This window comes from Medicago truncatula, chromosome 7 (genome assembly GCF_003473485.1).
Source record: "Medicago truncatula cultivar Jemalong A17 chromosome 7, MtrunA17r5.0-ANR, whole genome shotgun sequence".
Classification (NCBI taxonomy): domain Eukaryota; kingdom Viridiplantae; phylum Streptophyta; class Magnoliopsida; order Fabales; family Fabaceae; genus Medicago; species Medicago truncatula.
Window position 1 is genome coordinate 54,527,122 of NC_053048.1, and position 11,256 is coordinate 54,538,377.

The 11,256-nt window shown below is 30.8% G+C and overlaps 2 protein-coding genes across 3 annotated transcripts; one reads left to right on the top strand and one right to left on the bottom strand.

The window, feature by feature from the left end:
• Positions 1-2,385, bottom strand: LOC11425680 (calmodulin). 2 transcript variants are annotated; one of them, XM_039827340.1, is made up of 4 exons: positions 2,274-2,385; positions 1,966-2,123; positions 429-509; positions 1-350 (listed from the first exon to the last, which is right to left on the bottom strand). In XM_039827340.1, the coding sequence occupies exons 1-4, from the start codon at positions 2,302-2,304 to the stop codon at positions 216-218; spliced, it is 405 nt and encodes a 134-aa protein (XP_039683274.1). In that variant the 5' UTR covers positions 2,305-2,385; the 3' UTR covers positions 1-215. The 2 variants fall into 2 exon arrangements, with proteins under 2 accessions (XP_039683274.1, XP_003626446.1); XM_003626398.3 differs by having other exon boundaries at positions 2,229-2,384.
• Positions 2,386-7,486: 5,101 nt separating this feature from the next.
• Positions 7,487-9,835, top strand: LOC11423183 (ammonium transporter 2 member 4-like). Its single transcript, XM_003626399.3, has 3 exons — positions 7,487-8,196; positions 8,646-8,937; positions 9,228-9,835. Exons 1-3 carry the CDS (start codon positions 7,609-7,611, stop codon positions 9,788-9,790), a joined length of 1,443 nt encoding a protein of 480 aa, XP_003626447.1. The 5' UTR covers positions 7,487-7,608; the 3' UTR covers positions 9,791-9,835.
• The last annotated feature ends 1,421 nt before the right edge of the window (positions 9,836-11,256 follow it).

Here is an 11,256-nt window from a genome sequence, read left to right on the forward strand (position 1 = left end):
TAAATCCAAAAGGAGTGCCAAAGACATGTCACTCTTTTTAACTCCCTATCACTTCCCTCAAAATAAAATTAAAAAAAACTCTCTTTCGCACTAGAATGCATTCTCTTAACCGAAATTCATATGGATTTCACTATTTCTAGAGTGTGAGATACTGAGAGTCAATAAAAGATATGTGTTGAAAAATATTTAAAAAAATGAGAGCTTCATTTTAGTGATTAAACAGTCAACATCATCCTGACGAACTCTTGATAATCAACGAGGCCGTCACCATCCAGATCAGCCGTTTTGATCATCTGCTCCAGTTCTTCGTCTGTCACCTTTTCTCCGATGGTACTCAATACTGACCTCAACTGGGCTCACACGTAATATCAATTATATAGTTCATTACGGTACAACAAAACAAATTATATATGTTGAATTAATTATACCTCACTGGGTGATATGTAACCATCTTTATCTTTGTCGAACACCCTGAAAGCTTCCTTAAATTCCTCTTCCGCTTCACTTTCCTTTTTCGTACATACAAATTCACAATTAATAAAATGCATCAAATTTCATCTCAATCTCCGAAAAAAGATAGAACTTTGGACAACATTGAACAAGATAATAATTTCTTCGCATTGGAAAAATCTCTTGTAAACTACTCTTTTCGATTATCGAAAATGGAATAAGTCATTGCGATATATAAAAAACAATCACTTTAAAAGAGTCGTACGAGATGAAAATTCACAGTTTTTTTTTTCATTTATGTCTAAGTGATGGAAAAGAATGAATAGCTTTCACGTATCCACCTGATATTTATCTACTTTTCTAAATATCATGGAAAAAGAAATGGTAGGTGCTTCCCGCCATTCACCTCGCTAGTTTGCTTCTTTGCTTTCTTTTTATTTTGGTTCTTTTTTCTCTTATGGAGGATTTTGGTTTTGTCCCTCCTCTTTTTTGTACTTTTTTCTTTCGTTTAATATATGTTTAGGATACTGCAGCTGGAGACCCCTCTGCATCCCATATTTCGCTTAAAACAAAAAAATCTTGTCTCCTCATCCAAAATAAAATGCCGTTTTAGCATATAAAAAGATCAAAATAAGCTGATTAAATTAATCTTTGTGAATTTGTATAAGATGACTCAAGATCAGAGGTTCAACTTTTTTAAAGTAATCTATAATTAAATTACGGTTTCATTTTTTTATCCTATTAAATAACTAAATATTTAAAATTAGCGCATATTTTTTTCTTGTGTCTTCCACTAATTTTATTTTTATAATGTAAATCTTAGAATTTGCCACTTCGAATTTAAGATCATCAATGATAGGAAGTACATAATTATAGTCATAGTGCCATGAGATGAAAGAAAAAGAGAAGAAATGAATAAAAGAAGAGAATAAGAGGAAAAAAAAAGTTATTTAATAATATATACTATTTTTGCGAATAATAATTATGGAGAAATGATATTTAAACATCTATTTGGTGACAATTTTTGTGACAACTTCTCTATCATACTCACATTATTTTTTACTTTATCTCTCTATTGTTTTAATTTCTGTGCAAATACCTATCTTTTATTTGTAAATTATAATTATCATATAAGTTGTGAACTAAATTGATTGTTCAAATAACACTCCTCGTTTAGTCGTAAATTCCCTACATTCAACTCATATATATGTCTTGAGTTCACTCCCCAATTACTTATGTATTTTGGTCTTCAGAATAATAAGAGTTTGTTTAAAAGGAAAATAAGAAAACTAGAAAAGTGTAAGGTCATAAAAGTAAAGCAAGGCATAAATGTTTATAAGATCATCATAAAGAAATATTCGAGGTCTAAATGCAAATTTTTGAGTTTAAGGTGCAAACTAAATAATTCATGGTAGTCGGATCCGCCCCTAGATTTGAACTTCTCAACCTTTTAAAATAAATGCAGTATGGAGGATTTAAATTGACATGAGATAGTCAAATTGAATTTTCACTCACCTTCAGTTTCCTTGCCATGAGATTCAAGAATTCCCGGAATTCTATGGTTCCATTTCTGTCTGTATCAACTTCATTCATCATAATTTGCAACACCTCCAACGTAGGATTTTCATCTAATGATCTGATTGCAGTGCCTAATTCTTCAATGGTTATGCAACCTTTAAAATATAATATAATATAATCAAATTAATTAAGAAAAAAAGTTAAGCTTGCAAATTACACAAAGAAAGAAGGGTTATAATATAAATGTAGGAATTAATTACCATCTCTATCTTTATCAAGAAGAGAAAAGGCTTCCAGAAACTCACCAATCTGCTCTTCCCTCAGGCAGTCGCTCATGGTGACTAATATAATAATAAAATATATTCTTTTTATAAAATATTTTAAGCAAGGTAAAAACTATAAAAATGATAGATATATCTTTAGGGAACTAAGTAGTTATATATATATATATATATAGTAATTCTAGGAGAGAGCTATGTATGATGTCATTTTCTTAAATATATATGCATATTGGACGGGTTGTTGCTTTGACCAAACCAATGTACGAAAAAAAGGTAAGGACGTGCTTCATTACGTACGTTGTAGGTTTGAAATTCATGTAATTTTTATTATGTACCTTTGAATTTATTAAGAAAAATTAAATATAACTAGAATATTATTATATATGTGTGTCAACAACACATTACATATCTCTTGAAAAATGAATCTCTAATATTAAAATGAGAATTAGTTTCAATATCATATTAAAACATATGGTTGAAATTAAAACACTCAAGAAAGACTCACGTGGCCACAATATTCTCTCTTCTAGATTTTTTTTTCCAAAAATATCTTTGTTCTTTCCCTGTTTTAACGAAAATCTCTTGTACCTCACTAACCTTTTTAACATATTAAATATATATTTTTGTAAGCCTGACATATGCCTATATAGTTTCATTATGTAATATTTCTTATATAAGATTGATCACCACCGCTTTTCCTCTATGTACAAAAGTTTAGGGGATGAAAAGTAGTTCCTTTAAAAACTTGGTTTAAACTTTATGCAATATCAATTTTTTCAAGGGTTAATAGTGTTTTTGCCCCTGTAATATAGTGTACTTTTGATTTTATCCTCTGTAAAAAAAAAAATTGTATTTGTATTTCACCCTTGAAAAATGAAAATTCTTCAGAATTGACCCCTCACCCCAATGTGTCAGCAGAATCTTCTACGTGGCAATGACGTGTCAAATTTTTATTTTTTTTATTTTTTTTCATACCACGCGTGTAAATGAACGTCACGTGGCATTTGTGATTTTTTTTAAAAAAAAATTAAAAAACGAAAAAAACTAATAAAAGTACTGAAAAATTTTAAAAAAAATCTGGAAATATTTAAAAAAATTGTGGAAAAGATTAATATATATTGGAATTTTCGATTTTTTTTCCAGAATATCATATTTAAAAAAACTAAATTTTCGAAAAAAATTATGGAAAAGATTTAACTAAAACTTCTTACTTTTGAAAATAAAAATATGAATTTTTTCCAGAATTTTTTCATTATTTTTCTTTTTACCAGATTTTTTTAATCATTTTTTATTTTTATTAATTTTTCTAGATTTTTCAAATTTTTTCAAAAATTTCCAGGTTTTGTTTTAATTTTTTAAGATTTTTTTTCGTTTTTAAATTTCACATTTTTTTAAATTAATTTTTTTTAAAATTATAAATGACGTGACGTTTTTATAATTTTTTTAGATTTTTTTCGTTATTTTTTATTTTACCAGATTTTTTTAATCATTATTAATTTTCCCATTTTTTTAAAAAAATTTCAGTATTTTTATTAATTTTTTAAGTTTTTTTTTGTTTTAAAAAATCACAAATGCCACGTGGCGTTCATTTACCGCGTGGCATGAAGAAAAAAAATTGACACGTCACTGCGATGTAGGAGATTCTGTTGACACATTGGGGTGAGGGGTCAATCCCGAAGAATCTTCATTTTTCAAGGGTGGAATCAAAAAAAAATTTACAGAGGCTAAAACCAAAAGTGCACTATATTATAGAGGCCAAAAACACTATTAACCCTTTTTTCAATAAACAATTTCTTTAAGCAAAGTATGTTAATTTGTTAGATGTCTCAAAAATAATATTGTTAATTTATTAGAATTTTATTGGAGGTGGAAATCGAACTTAAGATCAATATTATCACTTCATTTTTTAACTCTTTCACCCCAACATCATAGCAACAAATATGTGCGTTAGCATTCTTCAAATGAGACCCACCAAATTTGTATGGGACCCACATAATTTGGTGGGACTCATGTGAATTTTAACCAATCAAAGAAAATATATTGAAAAATGTGTGTTAGAATGTGTGTTGTTAGAATTTCTCATCTCATGAAACTTAGTAGGTATTGACAATTCACCGTCTCTCCCTTATGAAAACTGAATCCAAATTTTCTTCATTAAATTCTTCATTTAATGTTCATTTATAAAGGAGATAAACAAACTAACTTCAGAAAAGAGATAAACAAAACGAACTTCACCGATAAGTCCTAGCTTAACTGGTAAATATGTCGAAATTGTTAGGTCAGACGTCATGATCTGATTTCGAACCCTAGTACCTCAATTTTATGTGTGTGAATTTATGATAGTTTTGTCATCTCGTCTATCTAAAAAAAAAAAAAAAAAGTTTCACCGATAACTCTTGCTAATCTTCCTCTTATGTCTAGATCTATCATAAATTGACTCTAAATATAGAGGAGACAAATTCAAACTCGTGAAAATTACACTATTTCTCAACATCCAAAACGACAATACCACTACCCTAGAAATTTAACTATCCTACATTCCTACTCCTTTCATCACGTAGAATATTTAACTATCCTACCCTTTTCGTCACGTAGATTCGTAGAATATATATTGTTGAACATTGAAAATTTTTTTTTTTTTCCGACATTGAAATTCAGTGGAGGAGAATTAGTATTTCTTATCATTTCGTAATGCAGAAATTAAAATTGCTGTTTACTTGACTAATCTATACTGATATTAATTGATTATACAAAAATGTTTGAACGAATACTTTCAAAAATAACTTTTTCTACCTCTGCTCTTTTAAATTATAATTTTTTTGGTCCCACAAAAAAAAAGAAAAACTTAAAAAGATTGTAATCATATCTCTAAACTAATATATTTTTTGTAATTAAGTCCTTTCAACGGTTAAGAAATAGGTAATAGAATGACCTAATTACAAAGAATAATAATAGTTCACGTATCTAAATTATACCTTTTTTTTTAGTTTAGAGACTTGTTTGAAAACCTTAAATAAGGATCCATCCAATATTTCTGTACCAAAAAAAAAAAAGGATCCATGCAATTCATCTATAAAAGTACATTAATTTTATTTTTTTGACAGTTTTTTTTGTACATATTTTGTTGAATGTTTTGTAGGTAATTTTATTTTTTTTGTCAACCACTGAATTCAGCCGAGAGTATGTTTCTGTGGTGGCCAACGATGGTGTACAACGGAGCTCTGGCGGCAGACGCTAGCTTTTCGGTGACTTTACAATGACAATCAGTGAAGCTCCGGAGACTCAAGTACAATTACCTAGTAGAACCGAAAATGCACAAACAATAAGTTAGAACTAAATTTGGTTTGATTAACAGGCTCAAACAATGCAGTTTTTAAACCATTTTTTTAACTGATTATTGTGATTTCTAAAATATATTCACTTAATGCTGCATTTTATTAATAAATAAATCCAATTTGATTTAAACCCTATATAAAATTTTGGCATATATGCCACGACCTCTGTACTGTTAGGCGTTAGCATCAATGCATCATTCGGTAAAAAAAACATCAATGATGCATCATTCACGTAATTTATACTCTCAGTCTCTCACATTACGTTTTCAGGAGAATAGGAGAGAAAAAAAGAAAATACCGTAGGAAGTTGGTCGTATATATTCATGAATCGGAAATGAATCAATGCAACCTATTTCAAACTCTTATATCTAGCGACTAAAGCTAAGGTACAAAATCTTCGTGAGTCTAGTTTAGTTGATATGAACATTGTATAATAGTTATAAGGATTGATGTTCGAATTCAAACATTCATTTAATCATCTTAAGATGCAAATCTTTAGTCATTAGGTCACTTCACCAAGAAAAAAAATAGCGAAAAGTGCTACGAAGTTTTTTTTAATAGAAAAATATGAATTTCTATTTATAGACAAATGTCATTTGTTACTCCCTCTGTCTCTCATGATAGATGTCTAATTTGAGTTTCACACGAATATTACTGAAATGATTATAGTGTTGATTTCACTGATAAAATATATGTCATTTTCTATATAACACTCTTAATAATTATAGTTAGTAGGGTAATTATAGACGATTGAAATGCAATAAATAGAGGTGTGTTAATTAGTGGAAAAAAATAATAAATGTTGTATTTGTATTATAAAATTGATAAATAATATGAGACAAAAAAATAATAAAGAAGACACATATTTTGAGACGAAGGGCAACAACGGACTCAGGATTCTGACGTCAGGGGATCGGGATCTGAAAGAATGTCTTACAAACAAAATTTAAATTAGCTAAAATTATTTAAATGAAACATGTCATTTCTAACTTAATCAATTAAAGTCTCAAATTTAATTTTGAATTTGACATGCAATAATATTAAAATTCTAAGAGCATATTACTCATTTGAACCCCACACGATTTAGGAGATTAGCTTCCACAATTAAAATTTTAAGGGGTTAAGATCCTCTCCATTTACTAAAATAAATTGAGTTTTGTAATTTGGAGAGAGATAGACACAAAAGAATAGATGGTGGGTCCAACCACTAAGTGGGTCCCATCATCATTAATTATTTTTTATTTTTTTCAAAATTTTGTGTGTCTATATCTCTCTAAATGGTAGAAATGGAGAAGGACATAAATGGAGAGGATTTTGACCCAATTTTAAGGGGACCATGACCTCCATTGGCATTTCAAACAGGCCGTTAGTGATTGCTAGTATATTGTTAGACGGAAGGGAGAAATGTTAGAAGCAAGAATCGAACCTTGAACATATTTCTTAAAAATGTGAATTTATTGATCATAGATAGTGGTATAAGTTACAAGAGAAATGATATTTCAACATTCACTTTATAACAATTTTTTTTGACAACTTTATCTCTCGTACTCACATTATTTTTTAAGTTATCTCTCTATTGTTTTAGTTTTCGTGTAAATAAATATTTTTTCTTTGTAAATTATGATTGTCGCATAAGTTATCGACCAAATGGTTGTTGAAATAACACGTATTGAACCTAAAAGTGAGACCAAGTCCAACTGTATAAGAAGTACAAATATTACTGAACCCAAAAACTTGGAAGCAGTACTGAAGTTTTTAGGTAGAAATTAATCCGAAGTTGTGAGCATCATGAATGAAGCAAATTCGTACTTAACCTTTTTTTGATGGAAAACGTACTTAACTGTTGCTGCAGCCAAGTGCCAACGAATTAGCCGGCCTTTAGAACCCATACAATAAATAAATAAATAAATAGAAACGACAAATTGCATGTCCTCTACCAAGTAAAAACATAATCGATCACATATTTATTTATATAGTGCATGAATCTCTCTTAAACTTAATCAATTAAGGTAACATATTTGAGTATGGAGCTACCTTCAAACCTGTTGCCTGATGAAGCAAGCCCAGAGTGGATGAACAAAGGGGACAACGCATGGCAATTAACAGCAGCAACAATGGTTGGGCTTCAAAGCATTCCCGGGCTTGTCATACTTTACGGAAGCCTAGTGAAGAAAACATGGGCTATAAACTCAGCTTTCATGGCCTTCTATGCATTTGCATCCGTTCTCCTTTGTTGGGTTTCATGGGCATACCAAATGTCATTTGGGGAGAAAATGGTATTTTTCTTAGGGAAACCAAATGTAGCATTAGATGAAAAGTTTTTGTTGGGGAAAGCATTTTTGGGGAATTTTCCTAATGCTACAATGGTATTTTATCAAGGTGTTTTCGCTGGTCTTACTTTGATTTTGATAGCTGGTGCTTTACTTGGGAGAATGAACATTCGTGCATGGATGTTGTTTGTGCCACTTTGGGTTACATTCTCGTACACTGTTGTTGCCTTTAGTATTTGGTGTCCTGATGGTTGGTTGGCTAAACGTGGGGTTATTGATTTTGCTGGGGGATATGTTATTCACCTCTCTGCTGGTGTTGCTGGTTTTACTGCTGCTTATTGGGTGCGTGTATTATCTTCATATATATTTGCTTGTTTTTTCAATGTCATCTAATTTGAGACCTTATTGCCCAATAAAAGTACAATATGAAATAAATATCTCAGCGAGAACTAAATTATTTAAATTTGGGTTGTTGGATCAAGATTGAGTGACCCGTATTTCAAACCGAGTAGTGTTATATATAGCAGGACACTTATTTACTAATATTGATCTACATAATTTCAACTAATTTGACCTAAAAGTTTATGAAGTTCGTCCACCCAGATCCAAACCCTAGTAAAAAGAAGAAAATACTGCTAATATTGGCGTTTAAAAAAATGAAAAAGAAAAGATAATATGGGTGCTTATAGACTTGTGTGTGTTATTTTAAAGTTTCAAAATCAACAAGTACTTAAATTGATTAATTTTTAAAGACTGACTTTTTGCATGTGATGATGGTGTATGATCAATAGGTGGGTCCTCGAGCAGACAAGGACAGGGAAACATTTCCAGCAGCAACAAATAACATGATAATGGTGCTTGCAGGCGCAGGACTGCTTTGGATGGGTTGGAGTGGATTCAACGGTGGAGCTCCATTTGTGGCTAGTACCATTGCATCTCTTGCTATCCTTAACACACACGTGTGTACTGCTGCTAGCATCACGGTATGGGTCATGCTTGATACCTTCTACTTTGGCAAGCCTACTGTGTTTGGCGCCGTACAGGGCATGATCACTGGTCTTGTTTGCATTACACCTGCCGCAGGTACACACAATCATAATGTCACATACTTTGTCCCCAATCTTCACTAATCAATACAAATATAGTACACAATTTTTTGCACATTCACGGTCACAACAATTCTTTAAGTTGAACTTCATTAATCTTGAATTTGGAGATGATTAACCATGGTTTTAGCTGTTTAAATTTATGTAGTTGAAAGATTATTATGATCACCTTCAATCTTATAACATCATTGGAAGAAAAAAAAAAGTGTTACATAATTACATTCATTAAATGGCGAGTTGCAATTAACATTTGTCATGGTTGAATAGGAGTTGTGCAGGGGTGGGCAGCAATCTTGATGGGTTTCATATCAGGAAGTATACCATGGTACACGATGATGGTACTCCACAACAAGGTTAATTTCTTAAAGAAAATCGATGATCCCATGGCAGTGTTCCACACCCACGCCATAGCTGGTGCTCTTGGTGGCATTCTCACTGGCTTCTTTGCCGTGCCTAAACTATGTCGTCTCTTCTATATGGTGCCTGATTGGGAAAAATACATTGGTCTTGCCTATGGCCTACAAAATAAAGGCGCAACTCAAGCGGGTTTGAAACAGATGGTGATCCAAATTGAGGCCATAGTTTTTGTGATTTGCTACAACGTTTTAATGACGAGTTTGATTTGCTTGATTGTGAGGGTTATAGTACCACTTAGGCTTAATGGTGATGCGTTACAAATGGGAGACAAGGCAATTCATGGAGAGGATGCTTTTGCCTTGCATAGTGAGGCAACTAAATTTGTGAACATTAAGCGCAATCAGGTTTATGATACACAAGATTTCTCGTCCATTCCCGAGTCTAGATCATTAGGTGAACTTCAAATGGTATGAAATCAACCAGTAACATATGTTTAACTAACTAATATAATGTCTTATGATTGAATAAATGTTGTTACCTCCGTCGATTGTAATATATTTTATGGACGTTAACTTCACACCTACAATACCAAATTTTTCAAAAAATACCAAATTTTTCAAGTTTGCGTGATATCGGAGTTAAGGGTAATATTAAAGTTTATTAGAGTCACACTTTGTCAAGGTTCTTGGACATTTGAAGCGGAAAAACTGACGTTGTGACAACATTTTTTTTATTGGTGAGACCTACGTTAATCTTAATTTTTTTTTTTAAATACAATTAATCTTAATCATAAGTTAACTTTTAATACTTTTAATTTTTATTTAATTATATTAAGGTATTCAATCTTAATTAATTTACACTAAAAGACTTATAACAAATAAAATTTTACATCAAATTTTTTTCATCTGGATGTCCTTAAATTCTTCATCACTTACTTGCATAAAATTTCTTCCATTCTAAAACCCCGAACGTGAGAACAAAAACATCTCCTTCATTCAAATTTTTTCTTCTTAATTCTTCCATATTGATCAATTCTTGTTTCTTTTTCATTCTTCTTCCCATTTTGATTGTTCAATTTTGTCGTTTCAAACTACCGCAGTTTCTAATTATAGTGAGAATTGTCGTTGTTTCTAGAACCGCGTCAGGTATCATGACTTTTTTTATTTAAGTAGCCAACCTAATAAAATCTGCTAACACGTATATACCTGCCTCACTATCAGCCAAAGCCTTTAAGTCCAAACAAAAGAACAAAAACCTCATCACATAACCATTTCAGCAGCAACCGAAAAAATGCTAGCAAACTCCCACAACATCACAGCGGCAACACCTCCTAGCAGTCCTCAAAGTACAATAGATGACTTACTCAATTGTTATAATTAACTACCTCACAACAAAAAAAAAAATCAAATCAAAAATAAAAACAAATCACCATATTTGACGTGGTACTGGAAATAACGACAATTCTCACGATATTTGGAATCAAACAAACGACGACGATTCTCACGAAAATTTAAAAATGCGGCAGTTTGGAACGACAAAATTGAACAATCAAAATGGGAAGAAGAAATTTTATGAATGTAACCGATAAATTTAAGGACATTCAGATGAAAGAAATTTGATGTGAAATTTTAATTGTTCTAAGCCAGTCAGGTAGTGTAAATTAATTAGGATTGAACGCCTAAATATAATTGAGTCAAGATTACATTAGGGGTCCTTTATCTTATTTATTTGTAACACTTTGATCATTTATCTTTATTTTTTTCCGTTTAGGTCCTTTACATATACATCTTTTTTCTCATTTTTTTTACTAAAAAATACATAATTTTATTTTTAAAAATATATTTTTATTAAAAATGAAAAAAATCCAGAAATATGATAAAGATGTTCATCATCTTCATCTTCTTCCTTTGAATCTTCGTCATCTTCTTTAACTAAAAAA